At 45.3% G+C, this 18,580-nt stretch overlaps 1 protein-coding gene across 2 annotated transcripts in view; it reads right to left on the minus strand.

Moving 5' to 3' along the window:
• Positions 1 to 18,580, minus strand: part of PLA1A (phospholipase A1 member A) — a 37,384-nt gene that overhangs the window by 3,217 nt on the left and 15,587 nt on the right. For both annotated transcript variants that reach the window (XM_019653150.1, XM_019653147.1), the window contains exons 2-9: positions 15,230 to 15,431; positions 13,299 to 13,476; positions 12,675 to 12,783; positions 11,128 to 11,229; positions 8,269 to 8,358; positions 7,847 to 8,014; positions 6,384 to 6,473; positions 1,922 to 2,030 (exon numbers count right to left, since the gene is read on the minus strand). In XM_019653150.1, the coding sequence (XP_019508695.1) occupies positions 1,922 to 2,030; positions 6,384 to 6,473; positions 7,847 to 8,014; positions 8,269 to 8,358; positions 11,128 to 11,229; positions 12,675 to 12,783; positions 13,299 to 13,476; positions 15,230 to 15,288 (905 nt within the window). In that variant the 5' untranslated portion in view covers positions 15,289 to 15,431. The remainder of the gene's footprint in view (positions 1 to 1,921; positions 2,031 to 6,383; positions 6,474 to 7,846; positions 8,015 to 8,268; positions 8,359 to 11,127; positions 11,230 to 12,674; positions 12,784 to 13,298; positions 13,477 to 15,229; positions 15,432 to 18,580) is intronic.

Raw genomic sequence — 18,580 nt, forward strand, 5'->3', positions numbered from 1 at the left:
ATATATATATATATATATATATATATATATATATGGCTGTTGAAGCAATGCCCAGAGGTTCAGCTGCAATTGGTCTGGGGTGGGGCTTGGTGGCAGTGTTGTTCAAAGCTCTCCAGGTGATACTAACGTGGGGCCAGAGTTGTGTGTCATTGTCCTGACTCCTTCCAATGTTGGCTTATCTACTAATGGGCTGGAGAGGTGATGAAAACACCTTTTTAGAAGTAACATGACCTTAAAGTGATCTAAGCAAAACTATTTAGCTAGGATCTGCAGGGCTCACGCAGGCATCTGAGATCTGTGTTGGGGTCCCAAGCGCCTGCCATCTTGGCTGTGTGACCTTGGTGAACTGGAGCCCTGGCTGGTGGCAAGGCGTCTGGGAGCTGAGATGAGAGCTCCTCCCAGCAGGAACTCGTCTTCCCTGATAGCACAGTGAATGTGTGCAGCCAGAGAAATGTTTCCAAACCCAAATCTAAACAGGTCACTCTCCAGTGGCTCTCCAAACTGCTCTCAGGATAAAAACCAAAACCCCTAACCTGTCCTTTAAGGCCCTGACTTGCCCTTCTAGCCTCCTCTCTCCAGGCCTCACGCCCCTGCTGCCTTCTCCCAGCGTCATATTCTCACTAACCCCTGGCTTGGGTCACTCCTGCATATCTTTAAATCTCTCCTCAAGCATCATTTCCTCATACTCAGTCAGGCTCCCTCTTCCATGGTCTCAGAGCACCTACCACTGTTTGACGATGGTGCATTTCTCTTTGTGCACACTGGGTATTTTCCTATTTGTGCTCCATCCATTCTCCTGCAAACCACATTTTTCAGGCTCCCTTGCCAGCAGTCTCCAGAGAGGTCTGCACCAGAGGCAGCACAAGAGGGAGACCTTTGGGCAGTGATTCCAGGGCAGCTGCATTCCCTTGCTCCCAGTTCCTGCCAGCTCTGTTCTGTGCTCTGTCAACACTCCCCCACTCCATCCCCCACTCCCGGTTTTGTCCATCTAGCCCTGGGGTGGGAGTGGTTCCTACTGTGGCTGATCTCTACATTGTCTCCCCAACCTCCTTTTGAGTTTCCAGCTCTCCCAACATATCTGTAATTACTTCCCTGAGTTAAATTCTTTCTGTTGGACTACCTGGCTTGGGCTCCGGTTTCCAGTCTGGACCCTGACTGAGACAATGACTTACCTAATTAGTCTGTTTGCTAGTAACTAACCAATTTCTTTTTAAAGAAACATGCATTGTTCAGTTCCTCTCCCTTGCCATGCCAGGCTTGCGATGCCCTAGAGTTGAGGTTCTCTGCCCTCTCACCTCGAGCCTGGTCCCAACCAGCTGCTAGGCCCAAGTGTGACCCAACAAGGGAAGGAAACCTCCATCCCAGTTCCAGAAATTGGCACCACCTAGCATCAATCCCTCTGGCCCTCACCTTGCACTCATTTACCAACTGATGCTCTGCCTGCAATTCTGTTCTGGTGACTCACCTAGTACTGCCCCCCTGCCCAGATGTGGGTGCTTCCCAAGCTCAGCCCTCCCTGGTCTAGTGGCTGAGACCCTCTTAAATGCCGATCTCCCTGATGCCCCCTGCCTGGATTCCTGAGTCCTGTTTCCTATCAAAGAGCCAATTCATATGTTCTCACCACCTATTGAGACACCCCATCACTGTTGCCTTCCTGCCTCATCTGCTTTTGTCTGAACACACTCTGCTTGGACCCAATACATATGGATCCTGAACCTGGGACAGTTGCCTTGCCCAGCATGTGTCTATGGTAGGGTCTGCCCTCACCCCTACCCTCCCAGCCCAGTAGGCTAGGCTCACCCATCATTGATGATGCAGTTCCTGTTCTGGTGTGTGTGTGTGTGTGTGTGTGTGTGTGTGTGTGATGAAAAGGCAACTATGTCCTAAGGAGAGATGCCAGTCATGAGGGATGTCTACTTACATGGTGATCTTGACTGAGGAGGTGACATTGCTGCTAAGGAAGGTGACCACGATCCTGGTGTCCTTGTTTCTTGGCTTCTGCAAGTAAAACTCCACGAGCCTGTGATGCACTAGGAAACCGAAGCAGAGCAGATGACTGGGACAGAGGTCGATGAGCGCAGCCCCCCAAAAGCCCCAAAGAGCAGCAGTGTGATTAGGAATCTTGGCTCTACTTCTTAGTAGCTGTGTGACCTAGAGCAGTTACCTGTCATCACAGATCCTCAACTTCCTCAAGTGTAAGCTGGTAAAAATTAAAATCGATACTCCATATTTATCCAAAAAAATCCCAAGACATTAATCCAAAAAAATATATGTACCCCTATGTTCATTGCGGTGTTATTCACAATAGCTAAGACTTGGAAACAACCAAAATGCCCATCGGTAGATGACTGGATTAAGAAACTTTGGTACATTTACACAATGGAGTATTATTCAGCTATAAAGAAGAAGGAAATAGTACCCTTTGCAACAATATGGATGGAACTAGAGAACATTATGCTAAGTGAAATAAGTCAGTCAGAGAAAGACAAATATCATATGATCTCACTTATACATGGATTTTAAGGAACTGAATGGATGGGAGAAGTGGATGGAGATAGTCTCAGAGACACAGAGGAAGAACTGAGGGTTGTTAGTCGGGAGGGGGTGGGGATGAAGGAGAAGGGGAAGGGATGAGACAATACAAATTGGTAATTGCAATATGGCCTCAGGGATAGAAAAAGATAGTCTGAGGAATATAATAATGTTGTAAATATTTCTTAGGGGGCCAGATGGACTCATGTCCTGTTGGGGAGACCACTTCATAGTTGATGTAGAGGCCTGACCACCGCATTGTATTTCTGAAGCTGATGTTGAATAATATTGTATGTCAACTATAATTATATATACATATAGTCTCAGGACATGGAGTAGAGAGTGGGAACGGAATCAATGAAATTGTAATAGATAAGCATGATATCGGGGGTGGGAGGGTAATACATGGGGGGAGGAGGATTGTTACTTTGTGAGGGTGAAAAGGGTAACTATTGCTTTGTTCTGTACACCTGAAACTAACAATAATAAAAATAAATAAGAAAAAAAAATAAAAGAATCTGATCAATAAAAAAAACAAACAAAAAAACTCTACCTTTAAAAATACATCTCTAAGATTTTATATGTGTCCTCAACTTGTCTTGAAGATGAATCAAAAGTTAGAGCTGCTTAATATTTAAGAAAGAAAAGTAGTATTTATCTACTTTTCTAAATAAATCTTAGGAACTTATTTCTCAGTTTCTGGATTAGTAATTGCTAATCAAGAATAAAGTTCCAAAGGATATAGACTATTTAGACTATTATAAAATTCTATGTTAGAATGGCAAGTAAATGCAAAAGATGAGTTATCCATCGTTGGTTTCTATGTTTATAAGCAGTTATTAATTTTCCTATATATTTTGGGGGTTTAAAAGAGATCAGTTGAATTTCTACCAAAATAAATTTGCTTAGGAAATAACTCATCAACTTGTTATTGAATTCAACCAAAATGGTAAATTCTTTAAAATATCCAGTTATTAACAAATAGCTTGAATACATTAAGTGGCATGTTCCCAGCAAGTCTGTGTGTATAAACATAAATAAGGTACTTTTGGAGAAAATACAACGTATATGTTTGTAATAAAAATTACATTCCAAAAAAAAAAATCGATACTCCAGAGGTCTCAATGAGAAGGAAATGAGATAGTACATATCAAGTCCCTATTGCCCGTGCTTAGGAAGCATTCAATACGTGTTTGTTTTTATTATTATTTGTAATGCTAGATGTCCTGCTCCTCCTTGTTTGGTGACATTATCTTGGTGGTGTGATTTTGAAAAAAACCTAAAAAGATCTATGTTAGACTAAATAATTGACTCACAAAATACAGCAACGCCCCACCCCCATCACACACACAGTGTCAGGGAACCCACTCGTGTGCAGGAGATGACTGGCCCCTTCCCTGTGGCCGCTGGGTGCCTTACAGCATCTCCAGCCTCCGGGGCAACAGCGTGGACGCTGGGGCTGTCAGAGCCGGTGTCATCGACATCGACTGGGTGAGCAGCCTGCTCATGGTGATACCCCTGGAAAGTGCTGTCCCTCTGGCAAGAGGTTAAGGAGCACAGCCTCCCTAACACCCCATCATTTCCTTATGAAGGGGTAGGCGCATCTGGTGGCATTTGGCAGTAACTTTGGTCTTGGAGCATTTCCACAGACTCCTTTGGTAATTGGGACAGAGCTAAAGAGGCAATCCTTCACCTTGCCCCTATCTGTACTTTCTCATTTGTCATGTTTTATGGGCGAATACTGGGGAGCCATCAAATGGATTTAGGTGGACTCAGCACTAGGTTGGAGGAGTGGTGTGGTCCCTCTGGGCGTGTGGGGTTAGTAACAAGACTCAGGACAGATGCAAGATACCAAGAGCCCACCAGAAGAAAAGAGAGAACCCTGTATGCCCCCCACCCACCCACAACTCACATACCCAGAAGAAAGTGTCACACCCCTTCCATCTCTCTTTCGCAGTGGCTTACTATGGGATAATTTGCTGTGGTGATGGGCAAGGCTGAATTGAAGTGGGTAACTGCAGTGTGGAAAAAATAGCTAACTTACATGAGCTTTAGGAATTGAGTTTGGGCTGAGTTTGATATATTATATTGCTTCTTCATTGATCAAGAAAGTTTCCTAAGGTTCTACTTCCTTTTCTACGTTATCTGGAAGCCCCAAGAGGGCCAAGTCTGCCAATGTTGGGTCGGTGGGACCTGGTAGTGAAATCCAATTTATGCAGGAGAATGACATGAGAAGTAGCACACAGAGCCCTGGACGGTTAGACAGAAGACCCGGATCCAAGGCCCAGCCCTGCTGCTGACCTGCTGTGTTGCCTTGCCTAAGTCACTGAACCTCTCTGTGCCTCAATTCCTTCATCTGTAAACAATGACCCTGGCATCACCTCATAGAACATGGCAAGGAGTAAATGAGGTCCTAGAGACAAGGCACTTTGTGTGAAACATTGTGCTACAAGGGAAAAGTAATAGTGTTAGAAAAATTATTATTTGGAGAAAGTTCTCTGCCCTGTTGGTGCACGCCTGGCAGAGGTCAAGGGCAGCCATTGTCCTAGTGAGCACGGCTGAGGCCCAGTCCAGAGCCATGATGGCCTGGGAGTGGGTGAGAGCAGGGAGTTGCCAGCTGCTGGCACCACCTGAACTTACCAGGGAAAGACCATACTCCAGGGACAGGGAAGGTCACAACTTGGATGCTCAGAGCAGAAAGTCCAAAGCATGCAGGTAAACATGTGTTCGCACTGGCTTGTATCTCTCTGTGCCCCTCTGAGGTTTTTGAACAGACAGGACCATGTTTCTGGGAGCAGGGGAGGGGGGTCTCACAAAAAATATAAAACAGTCGGAAAAATTATGGCTGCATGAGTCTATCTCAGCAGAGACCTTAAAATGCCTGTAACTTTCAAGTGCTCCCCAGGCTCCCTGCAGCATGTGTTTCTAGCTGTGCAAACAGAGCGGAGCCAGTTCAGGTTGCCATGAAAAATCAAATCCAGGTTTGTGTGACCATAGAATCTGAGCTTTGGGCTCCTTATCACACTGTACCAGGTCTTCTAGTACCAGGAAGGTGTGGCCAGAAAGATCCCTCCACCAACCAGACACAAGCGGATCAGAAAATCAGTTAGAATTAGTGTGGTCACATAATTTATCATCCTAACCAGCGTACTTTTGTCCTGTACACACAATACACCAGATGGAATCCCAGGATAACAAGCATAATCCAGGAAGTAGGGTCACCCTAGTTAAGGAGCAAATAGCACAGGGAAAGATGACGGTTCAGCCAGTCATGTACTTCACAGATTCTAAGATATGCTTTTCTCTCACACTTAACACCTTTCACAATCACTGGCACCTTAACTTCAATGAAATGCAGTGGTTAGAAGCAACGGCGAACAGATGGAATATGTATGTGAAGGCAGAGAGTGAGGTTCAGTATTCCACAGGGACCCTGACCTAGGAGGGCTAACAGGGTAGGGGACACATAGGATGGTCACCAAAGAGGGGAGAGAAAAGCATGCAGGAAGGAGGAAGCCAGAGGTACTTCCAAATAGCACTCTAGAGAGAACCCACACTGGAGGGCACATGTCCATGGTGGGTGGGGAGGAACTAGGGTCAGTATATAGACAGTAAGATGCTCCCATGTCCTTATCCATAGTAAAGTAATGGGTTGAACTAGCTTTGAAGGTTCTGGTTTTATCTGAGGCCAGTAGCAGCTCTGCCCCACCCATCCCATTATATCTGGGCCCCACTCCTTCACCTTCCACCTTGGCTACCATGCTGGGCTGCACACAGCACAAGCTGGAACCCTGGATTCTGCTGGACAGCACATTGGCAGAGAGGAGCCATTCATTTTTCCCCATACTCACCACAGTATGGAGCCCTCGAAGTGGTCAGAAGGTAAACGCTCACTTCCTTGGGAAGTGGCTCTATCTTGACACCACCTTGTTCCACCAGGCCTGGAAGTCAGGAAGCAAAGACAGCAGAGCCTTCAGGAGGCCATTTCGGGGTCCCGTGGCACCCAGCCAAGTACTGATGAATTAATGCACCCATTCATTCTACAAACAACTACACCGCATGCTCATTATGTGCCATGTCCTGTGGTGAGTCCCAGGGTACATGCAGCTCAGTCCAGCAGGGATAAATACATAAGTAAACAGGAAGTACATTCTTTTGATCATCTGGCCCATTCTTAGGAGGTATTACTAAGACATTTGAAATTATATCTCCAACTTGCAAAACAATCTACATGACAGTTGGTTTAATGTCATTTGTGTCCTGTGTAGCAGGAGCACAGGGAAGCGTTTGACCTGAAGAACAGTGGCTGACAAGTTGAGGAAGGGCGATCTGGGCAGAGTACAGTTTGGGCAAAGGCGGGAGGAAACATGAAATACTCGTGGGAGTACAGGGAGTCAGCATCCCTTGGGCGTTCAGGGCCAGGGAAAGGGTAATGAGAGATGAGGCTGGGCACTGGGTGAAGTGGTTGTTACACCAGCCGGCCCATCACATCTGGGAAACCGTGCCATATGCCCAGTGAGTAGGAAATAATGTTGATTTGCTTTCTTTGGGGAAGCTAGCCCTACCATTTTGTCAAGCTAGTTTCCGTTTCATTCACGGAAGGCAATGACCGGCTGCTACAGCTCTGAGTGGCAGCCTGGGGTGGGAAAGTGAAGAGAAGGAAACATTTACGCTTCCCAGAGGTTTTTCTGGTGCCCTTCATCCTGGATAACCTCAGGATGTGCCCAGCAATTATCTGCACAGGTGAGTCGAGGCCAGACCCCTCAGCCTTCCCGGAGCCTTTCTCCCCAGACTGGCCTGGGTCATGCAGGAATGTGCCCAAGCCGACCGGCAATTAGGCACCTCTCCAGCTGGCACATGGCCACCACAGCCTCACCCCTCTAAAGTGAGCCATGTGTGCCATGCTTGGAGACTCCCCCACAACACCTTGATTTAGGGTCTATCAGGAGTCTGAGAATGGCCGGCCAAGCTAGAAAGACCTATATGAAGTGTCCAGTCTGTAATTGGGGGCAGGGGCTCTGGAGTATCCCAATGTTTCCAAAGCTGGACACGCAGGGGAGGGACTGCGTGTGCAAAGGGTGTGTGCAGAGCAAGTATGGCATCGAACAGCAGCATAAAGGGTGAAGGGTGGGACACAGAGGGCCCAATGCCATCTTCCGGGTATGAAGAGGCTGAACAACTCAGTGGTGAAATTTTCTTTACCCTAGTTAGGTACATTTCTTGACCCTAGGAGGTCAGGAATTAAAGAGGTGACACCTAGCAAGACTTGAACTTTCTGCAAATTGTCAAAGAAAGCCAAAGGGGTAGGATTTACCAATCCTTGGACAGGAAAGCAGAAAAGGATTAAAGCAATCCAGACAGTGTCCAGCAAGGAAGGCCTTGTAGCTGGTGCAGGGAAAGGCCATCAGCGGACAGGGGTTCTCCAGGGCGCTGATATAAAGATGCACAGCCCTCATGTGATCACAGATCAGATAACTGTAGCCTGAAAAAGAAACAAACGCAGCCAAGGTTTCGTTTCAGGCCAAATGGAAACTCCCTCATGCTACTTACTGTAAACCTATTGAATTTTATATTCCAGCAGGTTATAAATACATGGGACGTTCCCTGAGCCACATTTAAAGAATATTAATGAAAGGAAGACCCTCTGTGGCCCACACTAGCTGACTCGACACAAAAGCTAATGGTGAATTCTGGTCCCTGAGGAAGCAAAATTCAAATTCTCTCTGGCTTTCTGACCTGCGTGAATAAAGCTAGGACAGCCAGGTTGGTCTTGGCCTCCGTTGACGTAGTAGTCCACATGTCCGACAGGAATCCGAATGCCCAAATCTGAAAGGAGGCAGAACCTCGTTACCTTCTTACTGCAGAGGCATATTTTCCAGGTTCCATAGCAGGGTCCACTGGCAGCACAGCCTGACCTTGGGATGTGACCTTGAGAACCCACCCACTCTCTGTGCTGAATGGGTGCCCCCTCACTCCTAAGTGCTGTGAGACTGTAGCAGTAGCCTTCAGTTTTCTAAAAGGGGTTTCCTATGCTGAAAGGAAACAAGTTCATAAGAGGATGCCTGCCTATATTTGCCTAACAAAATCAAGAAAAATACCCCTTAACATAAGTTTCAGTAAATCAATAAATGTCATAAGCTTGGCAAATTTCCTCATGGAACAGTTTCTATTTTTCTTCCAGCAATAGTTCAGATACATATGCTTGGGGCCACATTTCCACATTCTCCCACATATTTTTATGCTGTCCTGACTGAGCAGAAATGTGACCTGGCTACAAAAAGATGAGTTTGAGAGACTAGAGACTTCATTTTATCATTGTCACTATATCTGACCCCTCAGACTGGGTTAGATATAGTGGGTTAGATATAGCTGCCAAAGACACTGATTTTCTCCTTCATGTCATCTATCATTACTGCAAGCAGTTTATTGTGTATTATTTGTTTAATGTCATCTATCCAGAGGTTAAGCAATGACCTAGAAGTTATCCTTGACTTTAGCCCATTACCTGTCTGGTCAGCTCTACCTCCAAAATATATTTTGAATCTTGCTACTTCTGTGTCTCTACTGCCACCACCCTCGCCCAAGCCACCACCATCTCTCACCCAGACTCTTAACTGCAAACACCCTCTAATGTACCACGAGGATTCCCTTAGTGCTCTCCTGCAGTCCATTCTCTGCATAGCAACAACACTAACCTTTTAAGGAAACCCAAATTGCTGCCCTATTCTCACTGACTGCACAATAAAAATTTTAACGCTTATGAGTTTTTGTTTTGTTTGTCTTGTTCCTTTGTTGCTTTCCATTTATATCTCACATATCAGTGAAATCATACGATTTTCGACAGACAACAGTTTAGTGGTTACCAGAGGGTAAGGGAGGACAAGGGTGGTAGATGAGGGTAAATGGGAGTCAAATATATGGTGATGGAAGGAGAACTGACTCTGGGTGGTGAACACACAATGTATATAGATATACACATGATGTATTACAGAAATGTACACTTGAAACCTATGTAATTTTACTAGCCATTGTAATCCCAATAAATTTTAATTAAAAATAAAATTTTAACTCCTTGCCTTGGCCAGTCTGGTGCTTCTCCCTCTTCTTCAACCTCACTCAGTGCCTCACTCACTGCACTCTGTCCTGTCCCCACCCATGTCCGGGCTTTCATTTTGATGTCCCCTCCACCGAGGCCCCACCACATCTGGCTTTTGGCTGTTCTCTCCACTTAGAATGTTCTTCTCTCAGCTCTTCTCAGGGGTGATTCATCCAAAGACTCATCTCAAATATCATATCTTTGGATAGACTTTCCTCAGTAATCCTATGTGCAGTAGACCCCTCCTGCCCCTACCCTCTATCTCATATCCTTCAGTATCATAATCGCAATGTGTAATTATCTTGTCTGTTTACTTGTCTGTAAGGTCCACAAGAGCAGGGCCTTTACCTGTCTTTTTTCTGCTATATCCTCAATACCAGCACAATATACAGCACATGTGAGTGCCTAATACATATTATTAAAGGAATAAATGAATGAACGCTTGCCCAACTAGCCTGTAAGTTCCAAGTGGGCAAGGACCTTATTTGATGCCTTGTTCACTGCAGTATTCTCAGTGCCTACTATATAGCTCCATAAAGATTGATTGCCTAAATGGAATGATCCTTTTTTCCTTTGGCCACATGATGAAGGGGCTCCAATTTTGAAGGGCACTAAGAGGCCTAACTCAGGTAAATAGGGACCTAATAAGTAACCTATTTAACAAATTAGGAACAGAAGGATGTTAATCTTATTACTTAACCCAGCACCTCAGAGCCTGTGGGTTTTGGTTTCCTGCCTGTGAGATAAAGGTGAGAAAGGGGGTTGAACAATATGAACTGCTTGATTTTCCTCCAGAATCATGAATCTGTGAGTACTGAATGCTAAAAGAAGGTTTCTGACCAAAGGGAATGAGACATAGACATCTCTCACTTAAACTTGGGTAGGGACAGATGTTATTTTTTCTCACATCCACCACGGTGAGCACGGGCCTGGCGCAGACTCATGGGCATTTGATATGCAGTCAAAATGAGGAGGAATGATCAACCCCTTATCCAGTTTAAGAAGAGCTTAATCTGGTCGTAATAGATTCAGAGTTGGGGGTTCTTTCCTGTGCCTGTCACCATTGGAGAGAGGAATTCTCATTCTTCACTGGAGTGAAGGGTTGGGCCCATTCCCCTGGAGGCTGAAGAATCTTCCCCAGAAGAATACTCCAATCTCCTGGGGCCAGGCACATTCACCCTGAAAAAGCAGTACGACTTCCCCATGTCAGCCAGGCAGCAGTGCCCACTCTAAGCACGAGGGTTAGTGTTAATCAGAAAGTGAGACTTTGGTTCACAAATGAGAAATCTCCTGCCTGCTGCTGGCTAAAATCAAACCAGTCATCTCAGTGGTCAGAAAATGACAGAGCTGGAGGAGAATCACAAGATGCTGGGAAACTCACTATGAAACAGAAGCTCACAGGCAGAGGGAATCTGCCCAGGGCTACACAGCTAGATGCCAGCTCCCTCACCCCTGCCCTGCGTGTATTCTCCCACCCCAGGGAGGTCTCCCCAGCTCACTGTCAGCGTCTGTGTGAATGGCTTCCACGAAGAGGGCGTCTCCAGGGTCTAGGCGCTCCTCCAGGCTGGCTCTGGTGTACTCCGGTCCAGCGGGGTCCAGGCCTGTGAGGACAGACTGATGTGAAGCCACCCTGTCCTCTCGGCCACAGGAACCTTCACTGACACAATTGCACACCTACTCTGGCAGCCCTTCCAGTTCAGAGTCCCCCAACACGGGCCCACAGGTGGAGAATTAGCTCAGGACCCCCACACCTAGGAACCCCCACTTTGTTGTCTCTAACCTCCCAATGACCCAGGTTCGCTGGCTCTAAAATGAGCTTGATTACACCAACCATTTGGGAAGCGTTAATGTGATTAATAGTAATCCTCATGTAGTAATAACAACACCTATAATTTTTTGAGCAGTTACTATGTGCCAGGCCTTGTGCTGGGCAGTTTTGCATGCTCTAGTGCTCACAAGAACACATTAAATAAATAGTACCATCCCCAGGTCTTTGTTGGATCCTTTTCCCTCTTCTTCCCAGAAAGCTGACCCAGAGACAAGGATTTAAAACGCAAGGAGCTTATTTGGAAGATCACAGAAGGCATGCTTAGGGAGTGGGAAAATGAATCATAGAATGAAGGGAAATTTTAATGAGTGGATTATCACTTTGGGCAAGTGGGTCCCACCCCACTGGAGCTCCTCTGAGAGGACTGTGTAGCACGTGACTCAGAATTGTCCTATTGGAGGGTATTTGTCACACAAATCTAGCCCATGGTTGATTGAGGGTAGCCCCTGAAACAGAACACATACTGCACTTTTGCAAACATTTAGCATACTGTTTAAAGGTGATTTCCACAGAGGGCCAAGGAGATATAAGCTGTTACAACCCATCTTACTGTTAACCTAAAAATAAAAGGCCTTTCAAAATAAGAGACAACAAGCATTTATTTGAGATAAAAAAGAATAGCTAACCAGGATTTTCTGGTCAAGATGGCAGAGTAAGTAAATGAGTGGTCACATCAAAATTACACTAACCTACAGAGCAACCATTTTGGAGAATCTCCTGAAGTTCAACTGAACAGAAGTCCTACAACTGAAGACACCAGCCTGGTAGTCATAATATATCTGCAAATTTCTTGTTATCTTTGCAAACAGTTCTGTGGGACACGATGTTGCTTTAGGCCCAGCCCAAAGGTTATTTTGCCCTGTTTTAACATTCCAAGGTTTGAAACATAAGATGTGCAAGGCAGTTCCTTTAGGATGGCAGCTCAGACTCCATTTTAAAGTGACTCCATCTATTATTTTTTTACATTACAGATGTAGAAACTGAGGCATAGAAAGAACTATATGGCCTCTTACACTGACATTAGAGATCACACAATAATAACACAATACCATTTTATGCAAAAGGGCCACAGTAGATAAATTTTAGTGGTCACAGATGACTCAATCATAACACCAAAGGCTCCACACTCCCCTCTGCTTGCCTCAGCAAAGGCATTTCCAGGGCATTCTCTCTCTAGCTCTAAACCTGGGAGAATAAGCAAGGAAGAAAGAGTGTTACCTGTGATCCATCCCAACTGGCCTTTGTAGAAATGTCCCACCATGCCCCCAACGTGGGCCCCCAGGCTAACACCAATGATGTGGACCGAGGACTCCGACACACCCAGCGCCTACAAAGGGCATTGATAGTGAATTGCATTTGAGCCCCAGCTGCCCCTGGCCTCACAGGGTCACACTTTCCCCTGAGGCTTTAGCAGAAAAGGGCCCTGGGTATGACATACCCACCACACATGCTTGTCGGGGAGGGCAGATTTTTCATCTCGGTAATCCTTTGCCTTCTCTCTGGGCTCCCCACCTTGAAAATCCCCTCACTTTCCCTATGGTGCCCAGTGTGTGAGTCATGACCACAACCATGCCTTCTGAGGGAAGACTAAAGCCCGCCACCGGTAATACCCCATCTGACATCCAGTGCACAATCTACAGAGGAGTAGGGGACATTAAGAGAGGTTCCATGACCTGCCCAAAGCCAGCACATAAGTGACAGAGCTGAGATCTGAACCAAAGACCAGCAAGCCACTGGCTCTACTTCCACCCTAACACTTCCCCTCAGGCGTCATCTTTTTCCTCTTGACCCCTCTCCCCTCTATAAGCAGCCAAAAATCACGCTGGGCTTTTCTGCACATACCAGAAGTTTACTGAGGAAACGGGAGATCTCAATTCCCAGCTTAACGACATTTTCCACGGCTGAGTAGTAGACACCTGTAGACCCATACACCCAGTCCACGGCAATCACGTTAGCGTCTGCTGACCGCAGAAGGGCGCCGATGAATTTCTCAATCCAGGAAGGCTTTGTTCCTAAAGCCCTGACATGGGCCCAAGAAAGTATAGAAAAATTATCTGCCAAATCCATTTGCATTGTCATGGAGACCTCTGTTAACAGGATAAACTCAGGAAAAAAAGAAAGTCAAAACTAGGGAAGGGTCTGGATCTATGGGCAGTAAATCACGCAGTACTCTTGAGTATAAGCAGGACATAATCCCAAAGAGACCAGGGCCTCTGCCTGCACACCTGGAGCCTTTGTGTAAATTATAACAGGTGCCTTCTGTCCAGGTAGATGTAGCCTTATGCCAGGGCTCAGAACTCAGGCTGATTTCAGCCCCACCAGCCCTCAGGCACCTTTGTGTGGTGCACAGCTGCAGAAACGACATGCACTGACCCTGCTTATGTTATTCGTGGGAAAGAAAAGATAGCTTTGTATGAAAGAGTTAATTCTCACTCTAGAATATAAGTACCTTCCTTGAGCATGTTTTCATTTGTTCATGCCTTTATTCACTCCTTCATTCATTCAACAACATGGGCAAGGCAGTATGCCAGGTGGTTTGCAAGAAATAAAGAAAAGTAAGATATAGTCCCTATCCTTTTGGAACTTACAGTATAATAGCACTTTTCTAGGGAAAGAAGAACGTTAAAAAAGTTTTAGAAAACTTTCTTCTCTAGCGATTGGGATCTGGAAAAAAGTTTTCTCAATGGCCCATAGCACAGGAACAATGACAGCAATGATCATAGGGACAGATGAGTACAGACTGGGCATGTGCATGACATGTGGCTATGGGGGATCTAGGAGCACACAGAGTGATGAGCTCCCAGCTCTATTAGCTATCTCTGGGTTGGGGATACACGCTCAGCCTTGGATAGACGCTAACTGTAAGACTTGCTAGGGGAGAGATTTTGGCACAAGAGTGAGGAAGGATACCTAAGAAAAGATGTAGCTGGGTCCCCAGAGTCTAGAGATTTGAGAAGCAGAGAACCCAGGGATGAGGAAATGACCATCCTCTGTGCAGGGCTTCTGTGCTCATCTCTTCATCGAGTGCCCCAACTCTAGTGGTTCTACAGTGCCACTCTTTCCCCGCATTCTCTCCCTCTTTCCTTTTGGCAACCTTCCCGTTTCTGGCCTTGTCAGTGGGCTTTGGAGAGAAGATACTGGAAGGAAGGATGGGGATTAAACTGAAACTCAGTGACTATGCATCACAACAAAATTTGGACCACAGGGCATCAAAGAAATTGAAGAAGGGAAGTGCCTAGTTCCTGAGAAACACTAGCCTCTGGGTATGATGGAAGTAGTACCCATAAGTGGTAGTTTCTTAGATCATGAAATCAGAGAAAAAAGTGAAGAAGAAATAAAATCCTGGATAAAAACACCATGTTATTACTCCTGAGTGATGGTACAAAGCCTATGAATTCATTGGCTGAGATGGATGATACAACCCCACGCTTCAGGAAAGAATGAATCACTGAGGCCATCTCTACAACTTTCCTTTTATTCCAGCATGGAAACCATGTCTCTATGGGCTGGAGTGATTTTTCCAGATCACATATATTTACTGTTTGAGAGTGTGTAGACAAGGACTGAGAGGAAGAATAACACATACGATCAAGAATGAACCACATAATGTGTATGTTCATGTTGATATGAGACACCTTCAAAGAGAGCAAGAAGCGAGGGATGGGACATGTGACAGTCAGTAAATCCATTTCTCCTCTTACTCCCCCGCTAACTTCCTATGGTTACTTTCTAGTTCTCAGTGGAGATGATTCTATTGATTGGTTAGCTCCCACCTGAATCCATGGATAATTAGCTTGGTTCCCAGAGTGGCATTGAACCCAGAATGTTGCATATCACTACTTTCTTCAACGAGCTTCCCACAGCTAGGGTCCAAAGGAGTGAAGAGGAGAAACTGGACTTTGAGAATGGTGCCTTGGAGGAGATTGGCATTTTGGAAGTCAGTGCAATTCGGCTGTTGTGTAGGAGATGTATCTCCTGGAGAAAAAAACAAAACAAAACAAGAAAGATCCAAGGTGAAGTCATCTTTTCTTAGAAGGAAGAAAGGTGTTCTTGAAAAGAAGAAAGAAACAGGGACTTACATTATAAATCAGCCTAGTGCAATAATCAGACTCATTTATTAAAAGCTGCATCATTTCTAAAACAAAAACTTGTGAATATTTTTCATATCTAAAGATAAAATACCAGGGCCGGCTGAATGACGTGTTGGTTAGGAGTTGGCTTGGGACACCAGCTCTGAGCAGCAGGGCCCCGGTTTAGATCCCACATGCGGGCCAGTGACACTGCGCCCTCTACAGCTAAGATGGTGAACAACAGCTCGACCTGGAGCTGGGCTGCTGTGAGTCGCCAGCGAAGGCATAAGCTGCAGCCTCTGCTGCAGTGGGCTGCCATAAGCTACCGTGAGCAGCCGGCAGCCGCCATGAGTGGCTGGCAGTGCCAAGAGCTGCCAAGAGCCTCTGTGAGCGGACGCGGCGATCGACTGCTTCACCTGGGAAGAGCGCAATGATAATACCAACTTGGGCCAGTGAAACGACATCCTCCACAACTAGACTGAAGAACAAAAGGACAGCAACTTGTCTGTTCCCCTCCCCCAATTCCCCAATAAAAATCTTTAAAAATAAATAAATAAATAAATAAATAAATAAATAAAAATAAAATACCAGAGACAAATATGAATATTGCTCAACTAGAGAAGTTCAAAGGCCATGGTGAAATGGACATTGTTATGGGCTAAACTGAGTCCCCCCCCTTCTGCCCCGCTCACCACCCATAAATGCATGTGTTGAAGACCTAACCCCCAGTACTTCAGAGTGTGACTATATTAGGATATAGGGTTTTCACAGAGGTAATTACATTAAAAACGAAACCATGAGAATGGACCTTAATCCAATATGACTGGAGTATTTATAAGAAGAAGAAATTTGGACACAGACACAGAAGAAAGACGATGTGAAGACACATGAAGTAGATGGCCATGTGTAAGCCCAGGAGAAAGGACTTAAACAGATCCTTCCCTCACAGGCCTCAGAAGGAACCAATCCTACTGCCACCTTGATCTCAGAGTTCTAGCCTCCAGAACAGTGTGTCAATAAGCTTCTGTTGTTTAATCCACCCAGTCTGTGGCACTTGGTTTTGTTTGGCAGCTGTTGCAAAATAACACATATTTCTAAAAAGAAACCTGGGCAACAAAATGAGCAGTTGCTCTGGGACTAAGCTCACTCTGGTCTGAATAGCCCAGTTCAGCCTCCTCAATTCTTGTCCTTATGAGCAATCCAGAGCCACTCCAGAGCCTCCCATGCCCAGTCCATGGCTGCCTAGCCAGATGTCAGAGAAGAACCTTAACAAGCTATACCTACTCTACAGCACCTCACAATAGATGCCTTTAAACAGAATATTTCATGGTCAAAGTCATTAAAGGGCCTTTTACAATAATGAACCTAGAAAGGCGGCATGAAACTCCAACTTTCCAGGGAGCTGAAAATCTGGCCCATCATCAAAGTCCAACATCCCACCCCCGTGTCCGCATCTTGGTAAACAGGTATGGCACCTGGTTCCCAGCACAGCTCACAAGGAGGGACCAGCAAGAGCAGCAGGCACACACTAACCCATGATACACGGCCCAGCCATGGTGCTATTAGCTGCTTCCTCACATTACTGCCCTGGTACAAAGCCACTTACAGAATCAGATGACAGGTCTAGACTGCAGACTTTGGTTTCTGAAGGCCCCTTTATGAAGAAGACTGCAATTTTAGTTTTCTGGAATGGTTATCTGCCTTCAGAGGTAACTGGGGAGCACATATACAAGAGGCACATGGATCTGTGGTGCACTGGGATGTGGTACCGTGAGTGGATTGTGGGAACCCTACCCTTAGAGAGTACAGAGGCACACCAGCAGTTTCACCATCTCTGAGCCTGAGCCCCAGATATGGTCCCCAAACCCCTTTGCATGTCCCTGCTGAACAGCTAGGTCATGAAGCCCCGTCTGAGAGTGCAGCCCCACACCCCTCAGCCTTCAACCTAAGCTCCCACAGTACATGAGAGAGAAAGGTGTCTGTTTCTACTACCTCATCTGCCTTCCTCAGTTGCTGGCTTTTTGAAGAAAAGATAAAAGGAGTCTTCCTGAGAATAAGACTTTACCCACATAAATGAATACTTTACCCACATAAATGAATGAATATATCGGTCATGTAGAGAAGCCTGCAACCATCAGACAGAGAATTAAGACTCCTTTTAAATGAGCGTTGTATGTCAGAAAGCAAGGCCCAACAAACATCAAAGAATCAATGTCATCCAGACATTATCTAAATAAAATGCAATCAAATTATTTTAAAATACATTTGGAGATTTTAAAAAGCCCTCTTGGGTTAAAGAATAATCACAATGGAGACTAGAGAATATAAAAAACCAAGTGACAATAAAACCAATACATATAAAAACGAGTAAAGTAGCTAAAACAGCACTGGGGGTATATGCATAACCTTAAATACAAATATTAGGCAAATAAAGGGAAAGATATAGATTGTCTTATAATTCAGAGAGTTGAAAAAGCACAGTGCAACAACTCCATATAAAATACATGGAAAAAACTATAAAGTAAACAGTTGAAATTTTAAAAAATGAAGAAAATGACATTGTTAGCAACACAATCAGTTTAGTTGCTCAGGCCCATCTTCTTGGAGACCTCATCCCACATACAAATGGTGAGTAAATCCTATCGGCTTTCCCCTCGGAACAAGATATTCAGGATTAAAACATTCTTACTACCTATAGCAGTTTTCCCCCTTCTACAAGGGATATGTTCCAAGACCGCAGTGGATGCCTGAAACCGCAGATAGTACCAAACCCTATATACTATGTTTTCTCCTATACATACATTACTATGATAAAGTTTAATTTATATATTAGGCACAGTAAGAGACTAACAAACCATAACTAAAAATAAAATAGGAAAATTATGACAATATACTATAATAAAAGTTATGTGAATGTGCTCTGTCTTTTTTTTTTCCTCTCTCTCAAAATACCTTGGGCTGGCCGAGTGGCGCAATGGTTGGGAGCTGGCTTGGGATGCCAGAGGGCCCTGGTTCGGATCCCATGTATGAGGGCCAGTGACACTGCCCTCTACA

The sequence above is a fragment of the Hipposideros armiger genome, unplaced genomic scaffold (assembly GCF_001890085.2).
Source record: "Hipposideros armiger isolate ML-2016 unplaced genomic scaffold, ASM189008v1 scaffold_8, whole genome shotgun sequence".
Taxonomy (NCBI): domain Eukaryota; kingdom Metazoa; phylum Chordata; class Mammalia; order Chiroptera; family Hipposideridae; genus Hipposideros; species Hipposideros armiger.